This window comes from Protopterus annectens, chromosome 8.part0 (assembly GCF_019279795.1).
Source record: "Protopterus annectens isolate FY-2018-M chromosome 8.part0, PAN1.0, whole genome shotgun sequence".
Taxonomy (NCBI): Eukaryota; Metazoa; Chordata; order Ceratodontiformes; family Protopteridae; genus Protopterus; species Protopterus annectens.
Genome location: NC_056741.1, coordinates 1,036,642,870 through 1,036,660,255, shown reverse-complemented (window position 1 = coordinate 1,036,660,255; position 17,386 = coordinate 1,036,642,870). Strand labels below are relative to the sequence as shown.

The 17,386-nt window shown below is 39.0% G+C and overlaps 1 protein-coding gene across 2 annotated transcripts in view; it reads left to right on the top strand.

Annotated features, from left to right (window-relative positions):
• The window catches only part of LOC122809207 (chloride channel protein ClC-Kb-like), a 1,320,353-nt gene extending 1,313,444 nt beyond the window's left edge, over window positions 1-6,909 (top strand). For both annotated transcript variants that reach the window (XM_044080518.1, XM_044080517.1), the window contains one exon: window positions 6,363-6,909. In XM_044080518.1, the coding sequence (XP_043936453.1) occupies window positions 6,363-6,419 (57 nt within the window). In that variant the 3' untranslated portion in view covers window positions 6,420-6,909. The remainder of the gene's footprint in view (window positions 1-6,362) is intronic.
• Window positions 6,910-17,386: the final 10,477 nt, after the last annotated feature.

Sequence of the window (17,386 nt, the reverse complement as noted above, 5' to 3'; positions counted from 1 at the left end):
GTTGGTCAAAAGTTAGGTCACTGTCCATATAACTTCATAAATCCCGAACAACTAGGACAGCTTTTAGGGGAGTTTTGTCAATTTGGTAGTTCAAAGGGGTAGAGGACTTCCAAAAGGATACAATATTGCATTTTTTAGCATTTAGGTTCAGTCCATGATTTAGACACCAGTTATTTATTTGGAAAACTTTCCTTCAGCATGGCTAAGACATTTGAGCATTCATTGGTCTCCATTCACTTGAACAAAACCTGTATTGAGGCTGAGATTAAACAGTATTGTTATAGTGTGGCTAAGTCTTGCTTCCTACTGCTTCAAATGCATGCAGGGATATTGTCAGAACCCATCAATGCAGTATTTTTAGCTTTTGATAGAACTTTTATGACTTGCTTTTGTGTGATAGCTGTTGGTGAGCCAGTTTCAGGTATACATTGGGGGACAGACGGATGGAGAGAGAGTTAAAGTTAGATCTTAATCAACTGGCCAGTAGGTTCACTATACATTCAACCTCAATGTAGGTAACATTGTTTGCAATCAGCTCAGCACATTGTTGTGTTGTGGTTTTGAGATTATGAGCATAACTAAAAAATACCTTGTGATTGTCTTTGGCTTGGGTAGTCTCTAATTTGATATTGGTGGATTTTATTAAGCTCCTGCGTTTTTTTTTTAATTATTATTATTTCAGTGACAAGGGCTCTAATATTCTGGAAACTGCTCTTCCTACTTTTAGTCAAAATTCTTTTCCTTTTATTATAAAGCTTGTTGATATTATAGTTCCCCCATGTGTGTTTGTTTTGAGTTTGTCTTCCATTTGCTTCTATGGGGTTCAGCTGCATCTATGCAGCTGTTTATATGCTGGTATGGTGTGGTGGTATACAATTTAATTGTTACTAAGACTTGTAAATAAAGTTTATTTAAAAAAAGAAAATTATTGTATTTGTAAAGACTGAATGATAGTTTGGAACTATCAAGCTGAGCTCTTATTGACATATGTTGCAAAAGACAAAGATGGGTCACATATCTCAGGACAGAGAACCTTTCTTGTTGACAAAGACAACTGATTTAGAACAAAATGACTTTTTTCAACTGACTATACTTATGGAATGCATTTGTCAAGTAAATGTTTTTGATAGGAAAACATAGGTATTGTGGAAAAAGATCTGTCAGTCAGTGAATAAAATAGCAGAGATCTTATAAATCACATTTTCTATTTTCTCATTAAGAGGGTCCATTTTGTTTTTTCCTTTGATTTCTAATAAAATGTTATTTTCAAAGGACATCATTAACTTATATAGCAATAACCCACGCCTGGGTGTGGGTAATGCTTGATTTACCCATGGTTGGCATGGTTTGGTCACGAGGGCGAAGCAATATGCAATATGTTTGAAAAAAGGTTCCTGCTCAAAAGATTTCAATTCACTGACTGATTTGTTTACCGCATCCATATTTCTATCAGTTTTCAAGAGACCAAGAAGATTACAGAATAGCGTGCTCAAAGATCTTCATTTTCGTAGCTTGGATATATGGTTTAAATCCAATAATCTCACTTTGGTTGAAAAACAAGCTATTCTGGAACTCCAAAACAACAAAGACATAGTTATTATCTCTGCAGATAAAGGTGGAGCTGTAGTTGTACTTAACTGGTGTGATTATGATAATGAAGCAAGCAAACAGCTTTCTGATCAGAGATATTATTCCATCATGCCTATTGATCCTACTTTCAGGTTCAAAAAACAGATTGATCAATTTTTGCTTTTGGCCAGGGATGAAGCTATTATTAACAATGAGGTTATGCACCAACTTATGGTCAAGGATTCTACAACTCAATACATTTATTTCTTACCCAAGATTCATAAAGACCCATTACATCCACCTGGTAGACCCATTGTATCTGGCAAAGGGTACATTACTGAGCCTTTATCTTTGTATCTTACCAAACATCTTAAACCCCTATTGCATGTGGTGCAATCACGATTGCAAGATACGACCAATTTTCTGCAGATTATTTCAGACACACAGTTGGAACCTGAATGGTTTCTATGCACATTGGATGTAAGTGCCTTATATACCAACATCTCCCATCAAGCTGGTTTGGATGCAATGGCCTATTGGTTAGAAGTATCGGGCTTATATGAAGCGAACTTCAATTCTTTTTTGGTGGGTCTAGCCAAACATGTGCTCACGAATAATGTCTTTTATTACAAGGATAATTGTTATTGGCAAACTAAAGGAACAGCAATGGGGGCATCCTTTGCCCCCATATATGCTGATCTATTTATGGCTTATGTTGAAAAACATATCATTTATGACTGCAATAATAATATATTCATGGAATATATTGACATCTGGAGACATTATTTGGATGATGTTTGGCTAGTATGGAAGGGTGATGAATGTCAACTCATGGATTTTGTTTCATATTTGAATCACAATCTATGGGGGTTACAGTTTACTGTACACTATGATCTAAACACAATCACTTTTTTAGATGTATTACTCAAAAGATTACCTGATCACACACTAGGTACTGAGGTGTATAGGAAGTACCCCCAATACAATACCATCTTACATGCCTCCAGCTATCACCCACCTCATATTGCACGAAACATTCCAAAATCACAATTTATACGTGTAAAACGTATTTGTTCCGAGGATTATTCCTTTCAACAACATAAGGGTGACTTAACCAGCAGATTCAAATCTCGGGGTTATAAGATAGGAGATGTGCTAAAGGCCAGCCACCAGGTCAACTCTATGGATAGATCAGAACTTCTTACTTACAGAGACCATTCAGCAACATCATCACAACCCATTAGGTTTTTAACAACCTATGCTAGAAATTCTGACAGTCTAATTCTAAGTGTGCATAGACACTGGAATATTTTGCAATGTGATTATGAGCTTGCAAATATTATTCCGGATAGATGTTTATTTTCATTCAGGAAGGGGAAAAATCTCAGTTCTTTTTTTAATCATTATAAATGTGGAAATACCTTGAATAACTCACAACCTTTACAAACAACGTTGATGGGAGAACCATTGTATGGCTGTTTTCCTTGTGGTCATTGTACCAACTGTCAATATGTAAGTAAATCTAAGCAATTTTCTAGCAGGAGTTGTTCTTCAGTTTATGATCTTCATTTCTTTGCTAACTGCAGTAGTGATTGGCTGATATATTTGGCAACATGCACTTGTGGCTCTTTTTATGTGGGACAAACTTCCCGCCCATTAAGATTACGTATATCTGAACACATCAGTAATATTAAGAACAAAAGAGCTCAAAATGCATTATATAAACATCATATGCTACACTCTACTGCCAAATTTTCTTTTATAGCTATTGACATTATACAAGGGAATCGTTCGAATAAATCAGGTTGGCATTCTATCTTAAATGCCAAAGAAAAGAAATGGATCATTAGACTAGGTGGATTGTTTCCACCAGGGCTTAATGGACAATTTTAGTCATCCACCTATGAGCTTTGAGAGGCACTTATTTAAACAGCATTGTGTTTTTTTGTTGTTGCTTTACACTGAAGAAGGCTGTGATATTGTCCGGCCGAAACCGGTCTGTTTTGCTGTTATATATTCTTAATAAATCTTTTTTTCAGGTCACTGTACGCTGGCTCTATTCCTTTTTTTGATTTCATACATTGCCTTTGAGCCGTGCATTTGCCGTCGTGCAGGGAGTCTTTTTTGCGTGTTACACTCAGCTTTAAAAAAAGCAACGGAGAATCTCCGTTGCTTTTTTTAAAGCTATCTCGCTATGTTAAACTCGTTTAACATAGCAAAACAGTGAGAAAAAAGAGTTATAGTACTGGAAAAAGTCCGGGCGACCGGACCTTTTTCCATTACTATAACTGATTTATAACGTGCATGCTGACCAATCAGCGTGCAACGTTTTTGAATATTAATGGGGGGGAGTTGTATAATAGTACATAATGACTTCAGTTACCTAAACAGATATAAAAGAAAAGCATCATTCTTTCCTTTTTCAACATTTTCAGGCAAACAATTGTAACTTCAAAATGACTTATCCTTTAAAAATGATTACCTTCTTAACCAGAAAAAATAACCATGATAATGCCATAAAAAAAGAAGTTCATAACCTATCACCATCACCAGACTGTAGTGTACTTTTATGGTTTCTTTCAGAATTCTTTCCATGTTTAAATACTTGCAACACAATTCAAATATTTCTTCTTCATAAAATAAAAGCATATGGTCAGAAGAAACATTTGCATCTGTAGTTCATTTTTATCTAATACTAGCAAGGTTTTTATTTGACTCTTATTAAACAACTATTCACTGTCATGTGTAGTATTACTTCCTTTTTTTATTTTCTCCAAATCTTTTGGGTTTCTAATACCATGATGGGAATGGACCCCATGTCTAAGTCAATGTATGATTAAAGTTCATGAAATTAGTATTGTTTCAATCTTTGATGTTAGCCAGAAGTGCTCTTCTCAGCACCTGCAATGTGCCCAGTAATGACTCCTTCTGCAATTCATATGGAGTTAACATGTATCGGTAACATATCTAAATATGATTGTAGATTCTTTTTAATAAGATCCATTGTTCCTACTACTATTGGAACTTACTTAATTCCCACTATAACATGTTATATGATCTTACAGTATTCACATTTTAGTTTCTGCCATTAAATGACACATTTTAAGCTGCTAGATTTCTATATGTTTAAATCATACTTGTTCTTTTCTTATTGTCTTTATAAGAGAAACAATCAACATAAGCCATGATATAATAAATAAAGAATAATAATTATACATGGCAGCATATATAGCTGCTCATGTATGACTTATGATATATAGTAGAGAAGGCTGACACTGTTTACCATGGGTAACATATGCTACTTTAAGTGTTTTTTTTTCCTTTTTATCAAATGCATCCTATACATTTGCATTAACATCCGATAGATAAGACACACACACCATGCTTTATCTCTTAACCACACACTTTATTTTATCTTGCTTTTCTATTAGCTTTATTTATCATATCATATTATTTCTGGACAATATTTGCCAACCTATTTTGAATTTATTAATGCCATATTTTCATACCATGAACATGCTCCTACACAACATGTAACTCTTGCAATACTGTGGGTTATAAGACAGCGCCCTCTTTCACATTTGTGTCCAGAAGTAATAGATAGTTGACCTGGCACAGATAGTTATTACAAAGTGACAGTGCTTTTTTCTGACATGTACTATAATATCATTTGTATGTATCTGTAAATGTTGCATATCTGAAACATCTGTCAACTACCATATAATGTCAACTTTGCATATATTTATAATTTTGTGTCTGATTATTGTTTAAATGTCCATTAATAAAGCTTTTTCTTCAAGGTCTTTTCTGCAAATTAGTTTTGTTGAATATGGCTAAACTGTTTAAAAAATATAAATAAATAAATACAAATAATAGAAATCAGCGCTGGAGAACCAGTGTTAAATTTCGGGTTAATCATTACCTATGTGCATGCTAATTTGTTTAAACCAAAGGTCACAATGAACAGTATACATAAATGTTTTTACTATCCTGTGTCTTTTCATTATTTCTGTTTGGATGAAGTATTAAAATGCACAGCATGGAGGTGAGATAGAAGTACATTTTTGTAATCATAGCTTATGTGTAGTTTGCAGTACAGAGTAGTTTACCGCATATAATTTACCATTTCACTAACTATGGTGCACACTGTTTTCAGATATCAGCTCTGATACTGATACTGTGCATTTTCTTTTCTTTTTTTCTTTTGAACATGAACTGCAGGCAGTGCATCCAAGACATTTGAAAAATACAGTGATATCATACTAGTTTCCCATTAGTAGAAGCCACTTAAAATGTTTTGGGCAGGGGTCCCCCGAGTTATACTGCTGAGAGTAGCCATACACCAATGATATTGTCTTTTTGAATCACATACAAATGAGGAGGAGGCCATTTGTATATGATCTCTGAGAGTTCTAGGAGTACACAATGGGCAAAACTTTGTGCAATGTCCTATTTAATTGTGTATCGCATTTTATGAATCACAAAAGGCTCTGGCGTGCCATTTGTTGGCATATGATCCTTGCTCCATGGCATGTTTATTGACAGGACCTGTATTACTTAAGGTCTAGTGGTTTACCAAAGTAATACAGATAAAATGAAGTACAAAAATGTATTCAAAGAAGGTGGCTTTAAGTAAGAATCTGTTTCCTTGTTCTTCTTCAAATGTGTTAATAACACAATACAGAAGTTTTTATTATTAAAAAAAGTGCAGAAAGAAAGCATGTTAAGACATCCTTATTTTTGTTTTGGGTTTGAAAGCATATTTAAAATGCTATTTATTTTGCCTTTTGCAGCTGAGGAAGGCCATAGAAGATCTGGCTGCTGGAAAATTAACACCCCTTTCAAAATGAGATATAAAGCAAAGAGTTTTACTTCTTCCACCAAGCCATACCATGTGTGCAGCAATACAATCACCTGGCAGGAATGCAGGCCCTAAAAGTCGACAACTCAGCAAGTGGAATTAATCACAAATAATAAAGGTGTTATAAGTAAAACATCTCTGGAATTCTGAAAAAAAAATCCTTGCAACTCATAATGTTTGCCTACAGTACTCAGAGAAGTCTAACAGACACCATCTCCATCTACACTATAAATGACTTAGTGCTCTTATAATTTATCAGAATGAAAACTATTGGAGAATATGTAGAATGACTTTCATCCTTATATATTTCCTTCATATTTACAGTATGTGCCACAGTTTTTGTTTTATTATTTTGATAAATGAAGAGAGAAATCTTGTAGCACACAAATTGAGCTCTACATATTGATGTATAAAACACAAGGAACATGAGAGAATGACATAATTTCAGGCATGTAATAAGAAATAAAATTATTTATTCATTTTTGTTGTTAAAGCATTACCATTGTTATATAATATGTATAGTTTTGTCCAGCAGTGTGGTGTCATTCCTTTTCATAGGATTATCAGCTAAGCAGAACATTGTCTGTGTATTTATAATTTTGTAATGTCAAGAGAGCTGAGTTCAACTAGATCCTGAACATCTACTCATAGAGGTGTTCTGGTTTACAATAAGGTCTCATACAACAGTAATAAAGTCAAAGTCTGGAATTTGAAATAGATTATCTGGGAACAGGTGCATGTGATATGTAGTGAAGGAACTTTTCATTTGTTGTCCCCATGACAGAGAGTCTAAGCAACTTGTAGCATGAAGTTTATTTTTTTCCAGTAGTGGAAGAAGTAAAAGTCAGCCTTCATTTTAAATTTGTTTTTCTCTCTACACACTGCAACTCATTTATGTGAACTCTTAAATTTCACATTTCCACATCTGCAAACTTACCATATTGCACAGAATTACCCCCAAATTTAGTAAAATTTGTATAGCCATAGATCCTACATGGAAGTTACTGTGTCTGTGTACGCGGTTCCCCTTCGGTAGCGAGATATACATATTAATGATGGTGCATTGCTAAGGGAGAGCCATGGAACATGGTTATTGAAACAGTGCATGGAGTGTGTTACTGTGTCTGCAGATGAGTAACACACCCCCTGCACTGTCCAAGTGCATTATATCAATGTATTTAATTTTTATTTTATTTTTTTTTATCAAGTTTGCGTGGTGCATTGTGGTATGCAGCAATTGACATGTGCCAGACATCTAACAATAGAAACCGGTTGCATTTAATATTTGATTCAGAGGTCAAGTTTAAGTATAGCTTAGCGGGTTTGCACAGCGTGGTGTAGTGCTTAGCAGTGCTTAAACTTGGCTCAGAGGTATATGTAAAAGTATAGCAGCATTCCACATATCCATATAGCCAAGTTAGCTAGAGTTATTGTCTTATGTGCAGTAAGTGTGGGGTTAGAATACATGGAGGGGTAATTAAGCAATTATTTTCTAAATATAAATTATGCCAATTATTTTTAAATCACTATCTGCTGCACTCAGCTAAGCTCTGCTAAGCTTTGTTAAGCCCTGATAAGCACTGCTTAAACAATCTCTGTTTAGGCACAGCTTGGCAGTGCTTGGCACCACTTGGCTTTGCTTAGCTGGTTTACACACTGCTAAGCACTGTTAAACATTGCCAGCGTACGCACTGCTTTGCTGCTTTGATATGTGCAGTGATAAGCGGTGCAGCACATTTTTAAAAATTGCCCAATGGCATGTAAGGGCAGGAAAACAGGCTATATTAAACACAACAGGTGGGAATACAGCATAACCAGTTGGAGTTTAAACTGTGCAGGAACTATGGCAGGCATTGGAGAGGGTGTGCACTTCTCGGCACAGAGGCGGGGCATTCAGGTGGCCAGGATTGGACTCCTGGTGAAAGTCCATGAAGACTGGCTGCTGCAGGGGAGTTCCAGGGCTCAGAGTGCAAGGTGGAGGCCTGGGACTGGCTGGCACATAATCACACCAGTGCTACTGGTATCACCCACACAGGTGAGCAGGTCTGTCACCACTATGATGAACTGATGTGTTGGAAGGGGGATCTTCTAAATACCTGGGTCTGGAAAGCTCAGGGTGGGAATGCCCCACAAGTTTGTAAGTATTGTTAGTATTGTTTTACCGATACCTAATCTGAATGTTTGATAGACAGGTATGCATAATGGTGTGCTTCTCTCCCTACAGCTGCAGAGGAGAGAGCTCACAACCTAGAGGTGCATGCAGGGCACTTGGCCAGGTTGCACCATGAGTTTGGTGAGTACAGATTAATTTGCAATCTATAGTCAAATAAGCAAGTAAGAGTAAAGCATTAACTGCCAACAGGTACATATAGTAAAGATTTGTGTATTGCAATGAATGTGGACATAGGTCTGTATTGCAATAAGTGACTACTTACTACTATAGTGCAATAAACAGGGAAGAGTAAAACATTAACCCTGATAATGTAAATGAAATAAAGTTTCTACTGCAATGATTGTGGAATTACAGCTGTATTGCAACACCTGCATTATATCAATTGTTGTACAATAAAGATTCAAAACTATACCATTGACTGCATGAAGGTACCCCTAATAAAGCTGTGGTGTCCCATATGTGTGGAATTAGGGCTGTTTTGCATGAAATTGATTATGACAACTGCTCTGAAATAAAAACACAAAAGAACACCACTACCTGCCTCAAGGTATAGCTAATAAAGAGTGTTATGCAATAACTGTAGATTCAGAGCTGTATTACATGAAATGCATTATGACACATGTTCTGCAGTAACATCTAACCTCTGAAGCAATACCATTAACACCCAAGGATATATTGTGTATATCAGGATTGTCTTGTGTTAAGCATTGCATTTCAGCTATATGCAAGGCCGGATTAAGACCAAATTGTGCCTGATGCTGCAGCGCAAAAAGGGACTATTTTTTCTCGGCATTGGTGCATGTGCATTCGACACTCACTGTACATGCGCACTCAGACCAGCCAAGAAGCCTTAATTGCTTGCGACGCAATCAGCCAGCCTTTATTGAACATGAATAATAATAACGACGTGCCAACATATTGTCGTAACAACTCGAGATTAACATCACGTTATGTAACATCAACATTCAATAGCAATTGTCTGAAAAGTGCACTTAATGCAGAAAAGGCTAAACCAGATCAACTTAACCTAGCCTACCTAGGCATATTGTCACTCTTACTACCACACTAGTGCTGCTTACTTATATTGCTGTTTTTCAAGCCTTAGCAAGTGCAAATTCTTGATCATGTCAGTGAAGTCAAGGCTGTGCATGCTTAGCCTTTCCTGCCCCATTGAGGACCGCAGCTCTTCTTTGACTATTCCAAACTTTGAGCAGCTCTGCCCGCCGGAGGCACTGGACACCATCATGCACAGACAGATGCGCAACCCAATCTCGACATTTGGAAATGTCTGAGAAAGATTCAATGATGGCAAAAGCTTGTACATGGTAAGCTCTGCTGATTTGTTCACAGTCACCGGTTTCTGAGTGCACATAAATGCAGCAAACTGTATCAGCTCAGCCACCAGTGTGTCTTCCAAGTCATCTGGATATAAGGAAATGAGATTCTTAGCTTTGTTCTTGATCTGCTTAATGCTCAATGAAGTTAGCTCCGAGAAAAATCAGAATGTTTTACAAATATCATTATACGCCTTCATCCGATTTTCCAGTTCAGCTAACAGACTGTTGATCATGACCAGATACGTCTGAGTTTTGAACGTTTCCCTTGGGCTGAGGTCTGCTTCATTTGCAGCTCCTTCATCAGGCATTCGCTTTTGCTTATGGCCTCAATGCTGCTCAGCCTTGTATTTGCCGTGTTGAACCTTTTCGGTCACCATCTGCTCATACACGTCAAATCTCTCCCATGCCAACTGAACCTTGTCAACTAGTGATGCCATCAAGCCGGTTGCCAAATTCAGACTGACTGTAGGATCTTGGAGGCTAATGCTCATACTGTTGAGATGGCCAAGGATATCGTTCCAAGCAGTTGCCATAACTGCTGTCTCAAGTTCGTCCATCCTGCGTGAAAATCCCTCAACCTGATTTCTCGTATCTGCCTTCTGCTATTTATCTGCCGCAAGCTCATCCAGGACTTCCTGAATGCTCTTCCACCCTTCTACCAGTGCTTTGACAGCATCTGCAAGTTCACACTATTGGGTTCCAGGCAAACCCTTGAGTGTCAGCGTGCAGCGATTCTTTAGTAGCTGCCAGCGATATGTTGAGTCAGACAGGAATACATATAGTCCATTGACAAAATTGAAAAACCTGGTACAGCCACCACAGCTTTCAACAGCCTGATCTCCTACCAGGTTTAGGCTCTGGTTGCAGCATGGAATAAAAGCAGCACATTTACATTCTCGCTTCACAATTGCCTGGACACCATTGTACCGTCCTGACATGTTTGACGCATTGTCATATGACTGGCCTCTGCAGTTAGCAGTATCCAAGCCTTTTTCCTTCAGAAAGTTCAGAAGTATGCTAGCCATCTACTCTGCTGTGTGTCTCATCATCATAGGCATGAATGTCAGGAACCGTTCAACTGGGCCAGATGGCAGAACATACCGGATAACAATCATTAGCTGATCAAGGCGTGATACGTCAGGTGTCAAGTCAATTGAGACAGAGAAATACTTTGCCTCCTTGGCTTTTTTCAGGATGGTGTCCTGCACCTTTTGTCCCATGAGCTTCACCAGTTCCTCGCAAATTGTGGATGACAAATAGGAAACGTGACTTTTCCTGCGGTTCGCATACTTTCCAGTATGGCTAGCTAGCAGAGTATCATACTCAGCCAACAGCTCAATGATGCCAAGGTAGTTACCATTATGAGTGGAACCTATGATCTCATCTGCACCCCTTATAGCAAGACCACGCTTAGCTAGGAATATCAGAACGTCGATGAGCCACTTCAGAATCTGGTGCCAGTAATACTGCTCTTCCTTGACCTGTTTGGCGGCTAGGTAGTCAACACAACTGGCCTCCCTCTGTTGGCTCTTAAAGGAAAACATAGCCTTGTGATGACCATTGCTGCTTTCATGCATTTTTATTCTGGATTCACCTGCCCTCCAGTTGTCAAAACCGCCAGAAATGAACTTGGTCACTTGAACAGTGCTGCCACTGAACAACTTGCATGCAAAGCAGAACACCGTCCCTGTCAAAGGCAAGTAGCACAACCATTGTCTACAGGATTTTTTGCCATTGAGCGGATGCTTACTCACGAAGAAGGTCTTTGTGCATCGGCGTTGGAACGACTCACCTGGGAATTGTCTGGCACTCTCTTCAAACTTCAATTCAGTGTGTTGGCAGTCTTTTGGACCTTTCTTGGCCCAATATTCTCGAGTGTCAGCGTCGATTTCACCCCACTGTCACAAATCATTGGTGAAAGACTCCAGCATCTGTACTAGTGCTTCAGCGATAGCATCTCCTTTCACCTCTTCTCTCTCCGCTGAACTTTCCCGCTCTTTATTCTCTCTTGCCTCCACAGGTTCATCTTGCTTGGCCTGGTCTTCAGGAGGACTCGAACTCACAATCGCATCTGACGCAGACGATTGAGATGAAGATACTCGTACTCTGAAGTATGAACTCAATTTTGGAATTTTCGCCAAAAGCTTTTCTTGTTTTGCTGCTTCTTTCCTTTTCTTTTTTGCTTTATCCCTTCCACTGAGTTAAGATGCTATATCAAGCGTGCATGAAACAGTACGAAAGATATCACAAAGTAAACTGTTTAACGTAAAATTGAGAGCATTAACTTGAAATCTTCAGTTAACAATAAACACAATGACGTTATAGTTATGTCACAGTGCAACGAATAATAGTAACTGTATAATAAGTAATGTGGTGTATAGGTGTCCGAAAGTCGGACTCCAAATTTCATTCTAAGAACTATTTTGAGGTTAATATAGCAAAGGAAAACTGTTCAGCTTCCTGAAAATTCTCATCTGTTTTCATCTGGGCCTATTTCAGGAATGGGCCTAATGCTGCAGTATCAATAGCTCCCACCTTAATCCGGCCCTGGCTATATGCATTCAGGCTCTGAGGTATGGTGCTGCAGGCAAGTATGACAGTGTAATAGCTGTAGAATGCAAATATACTATCTGCAACTGTATATGGGTGAGCTAGCCAACCCAATAATCTGATATGGTTTGTAGACTTCACAGATATTTCCACTCACTAACAGTAGATTGTGTACACCTGCATTCTGTATAGTAATGTATAGTTTACCTAGTATCTCTGTCATGCATGAATTCCATACATGTGTGTTCAACTGTCACTGCAGTGTAGTATAAAACTTTAGTACTATGTTGAGCATTGACCAGGAATGTGATAAGACTTCATAAAATAAAGGCAAAAAGTACAATAGTAATAAAATATGATAAAATAAAATGTGTACTCTTGGTATGGCTGTATGTCTGGAGTGTCTGTGAAAGTTTGCTGAAATTCTATCCCCATGCCTGCCAAGGATGGCATGATAGATGATTACTCTCTGTACTGTACACATACATGTCTCTTAAGTGTCATGCTGTTATGGACTGTAATTAGTGTTGCATAATCCCTCTGTCACAGATGTATCCTTACATGATTATGTCAATAGCACATTCACACTACATCAGTCCACAGTACACCTTGATAGTTATATATGTCCACCTGATGTGTAAGAGTTCTCTGTAGATGTGTACCTGCAGGTGTTACTGCTTGGCCCATACTGTCCCATGCGGATAGCTTGAGAGGTATGTAAGTGTTACAGCAGCTATAGGGCACTGTTAAACATAAAGGAAGGACAAACCAGTAGAGTATATAGCAGTACTGTTGTAAACTAGCCTAGGATGGTATTAATGGACTGTATTTCTCTCCCTCCCCACTCCTTATCTTCATTTAACTTTATTATTGTTATACATTGGTTATGGTTTACTATTAACATATGTTATTCTCTAAACTTTATTGTGGAGAATGTGTTTTATTAGGTTTACCTTCATTAGGTTGGGCGTCCATTGTACGATGCACTAAAGTGCGAAAGTACAACGGCAAGATTTGGGAATGTCGAATCACATAGTTGTGAATTCAAATGAGTAAATGCCAGTGTGCGTTCGTTCATTTCAATTCGGCATTCCAGGTGCAGATCACACTACAGTGTGGATCGGGACATGTACCCTTACCTTCTCTGTAGTGTGATCTCAGAATTAGTATATTAAATTAGCAGGGGGTGTGGGGGTGCAGGGGTGTTTGCCCCCTTGCATAATGGTGTTTGGAGATATCCAGAAATGTGGGGTGTTTCAAACACTTTCGACATTTCTGGATAGTTGAATTCATTGTGTTGTACTTTCGCTGTTTTCAGCAGTTGAAAGTACAGTTTCCAACATTGTGAGTCAGTTATTTGACCTGTCGCATATTTCATTATGGCCAAATGGAGGTAACCCATTTTATTATTGTTATGTATTGCAATGTTTGCATATTAATATATCTTGTTGAATTACCAATGTTGTTGGCCTTATGCCATAACAGTTACTGGCATGCTGTTAATATACTGACTGTTATGTTATTTATTGTTGCATTCCATATAATATGCATTGATATGTTAATGGGTTATTTCCAATGTTCTGCATGCTGTTATAACTAACAAAATGTTTTGTTCATAACTAACCTATACACATTGCTATACCTCTATCATTAAAGAATGTCAGGGTAGGCCAGTTCCTGCTGATCTACCTACCCTGCCTCAGACAGCTGTGGCACAGGGTCCTAGTGCATCTGGGACCCAAGCCAGTGGTGCCCCCTCTGCTGGTCCTGCACCACCTTCAGGTGGAACTGCCTCAGGGGATGAGGCCTATCTCCCCCAGGAGGGGTGGCTGAGGCGCGGTAGTCACCCAGGATCAACTAACTGCCATGGTGTGCAGGATTGTGCATAAGAGTTATGAACAATGCCTGCGCCAGATTGAGGGCAGGCTCGACAACCTGGTGGGGCCTGGTGGCCCTGGTGCCCAGCCTCCAGCAAAGCCACCTTTGGAGCAGTGAAGGAGCACTGTTGACTGCTCATGGCTGGGGAGCTCAGTCATGCTACTACCATCTGGGGGCACATGCATCTCTGATTCCACAACACTCTCCCTGTCCAAGGTATTTACCACCCTCATGTGTCACACACCACCCCTGTATGCTGTCTTGTCTGTCTTGTCTGTCTGCAAATGCAACCTCTCCTACCCAACCTACCTCCCCACATGTACCTACATCCCTTTCCCAACATTCCACTCTCTCCTTAAAAAAAGGCATATGTCCCACAAAAAAAAGTCGCCCCATACATAGCTCTCCATTTTGCACGTGTCCACTGGACAAAACTAATTAGATTCAATTGGCTTGACAATACATTTATATTGTCCTAACCCCTAGCTCTGCACACCTGTTGCTGTATAAGAAATGAAAAGCTATTGCCCTTTCCTGCACCCTTCCTGCACAACACTACTTGCCTTTCAGTGTGTTTCCCCCCCTGCTTTCCCCCATTTCACCACTGTCCTATCACCCCCTTTTTCTTTTCTTTATTCATTTTTAGCGTGGGTTTCCTTGGAGCTAAACTGTGCACCTCAATGCTGTGCATTGTGTAAACCTACGCAAACCTGCTTAAATGTGCTTAAAAGTGCCTTAACGATATTATGCATTTCTCACAGTGTTAGGCACATCTGCAAAATAATCATGCCTCCCACAGCTCAAACCCAGGCCCCTGTCAACTTCAGCATAGTGCATTAGCTGACTAGGCCACTCATCTCTGAATTAAAACAGCTGTTTCCAGCAAAATATACTGATTATAACTGACACATTGCAAGTACATATAATGGGAAAATGGGAGTGTACCTGGTATTGTGGTGCAAAGACTACACCAGTACACAGTCAAATAAATAATAATGAATGTACGTGAGGCCTGGGATAGCAGGCATACTTGTCAACTTTACAGATTGTTGCAGAATATCCAGATTTTTGCCCCTATTTTTGGCCCAGTTTTCATAAAATCATATTTTTCTGGCAAAGTAGTGGCGAGTCATTAAAAATCGAGGCTAGAAAATCATGACAGACATTTCAGACTCACACTTCATACCCTTCAGAAAACACATGCTAATGCAAAGTCTGTTAATCTATCAACATTCTAACTTTTTAAGATCAATATTTATAGATTGTCCTTATTTATGGGCCTTTATCCCACTTTTATATATGACGTTGTCCATATTTCTTGCTCTAAGAGGTTGAGAGTTATGATAGCAGCTAATTGTTCTCTTTTATCAGCAACATCTTAAAAACACCTGCTAAGGCATCAATGGCAAAGTACATGTATACAACTGGGACCCTGTGCACAACTGCCTTTGAAAGCCATGCACATAATGATGGATGCAGACAATGTGTATCACAGACTGTATGTATGTACATATATCTTACAAATACACCTGCTACATCTCTGAATCAGTAGCTTAGTCTGTTAAATGCATTGAGTGTAGTATACTTTGCCACCCACAGTTCTGGGTTCAAATCCAGTGTACTGCACATCAATTAAATTCTTGTGAACACAGCAAGTAATGACCGAGTCATGCAAATTTAACCCACACAGGTTGCTGCTACAATAACTGCTACCCATGTTTGCAAGTCAGAAGCCTGTGTAGGTAGGGACATGCTGCACATATTTGTATAGCCAAACTATATGCTGTCTACTACTCTGTGATTGGCACTGTTACATAACAGATGTACCTTATGCACATGACTTGATTGGACTGTAAAGGGTACCCTTAACCAGGGTCTGCTGAGATGACACAGCTGACACTGCTGCCTAAGTTACATGTACAGCTTGGTGTCCTCCAAAGAGTTCACACTCCCCCCTATGTGTCCTAGGCTGCAGCAACAGCTGCAGCCTGGAACATACGCAGCTGAATGTTTAGCTAGCTGCTACAGACTTACAATACCTCACAACCCTCTAGAACAAGGGATCCAGAAACAACCACACATAAAGAGTGGGGTGGGAGGCAAAGGTCTAGTGACAGGGCATGTTTCATAGTTTGTTCCTACAAAAATAATGAGCTGGTAGAATAGCAGCTACTGTTTCAGCATGCATAGTCTGATGGGTATGACATCTGACATTCACATGTCTCCCTCTCCTTACTGACCTCAACCCACAATGTTTACCACTGAACTGCCAGATAACCACAATGTCATGGGACAATGGCCAAACATATCATGCAAAACTGTGACCGTATTTGTACCTACCCTCTGTGATGCTGTTGTCTCCACACCTCACTAATGTCCATCTCAAAGACTAAGAAAGGGGCTAAGGCCTACATGAAGGCCTTAAATATTGCACTGTGGTGCCCTTTCATTGGCTAATGAACATGCAACCTAGCTGTTTTGGATGCAATTAGCAAGTCTGAGCCACAGATTGGTGCACAGGCAATTACCTGTTAATGAGCATTACCTACAAAAGGCAATTAACTGCCTATGGGCAACAGGTCTGTATGTTGTTTTGCTCACACAGACAACAGATTTGCAAGCAATTTGCAGAGGATTACTTCAAAAAAGGAGTATTTCACTCTACCAGGTATGAAATAGATGTCCCTATGTAATGGGATGCAGATGGTAGGATGGAGGTATGGGGAATAGGTATTACAACAGTAGGCCTGTCATACATCTGTGGTATTAACATGTTGGTGATACTCTGCTGTCCATCAACTACAGGCATGCCTCTCAACTATCCCTGCTTTGAGTCAAATCCCAGCTCTGCACCTGTTGCTCCTTTCTACAATGGTCGGCTGTTGTAGGAATGTTAGTGGAATCTGTGTTAGACATCATGACAGTAAGTAAGGGTGTACACTCCTGTCACATCAAACGATGTACTGTCATTCACAACCTCTTTGTCTGTTAATGCCACACATAAATATTGCTGGCATT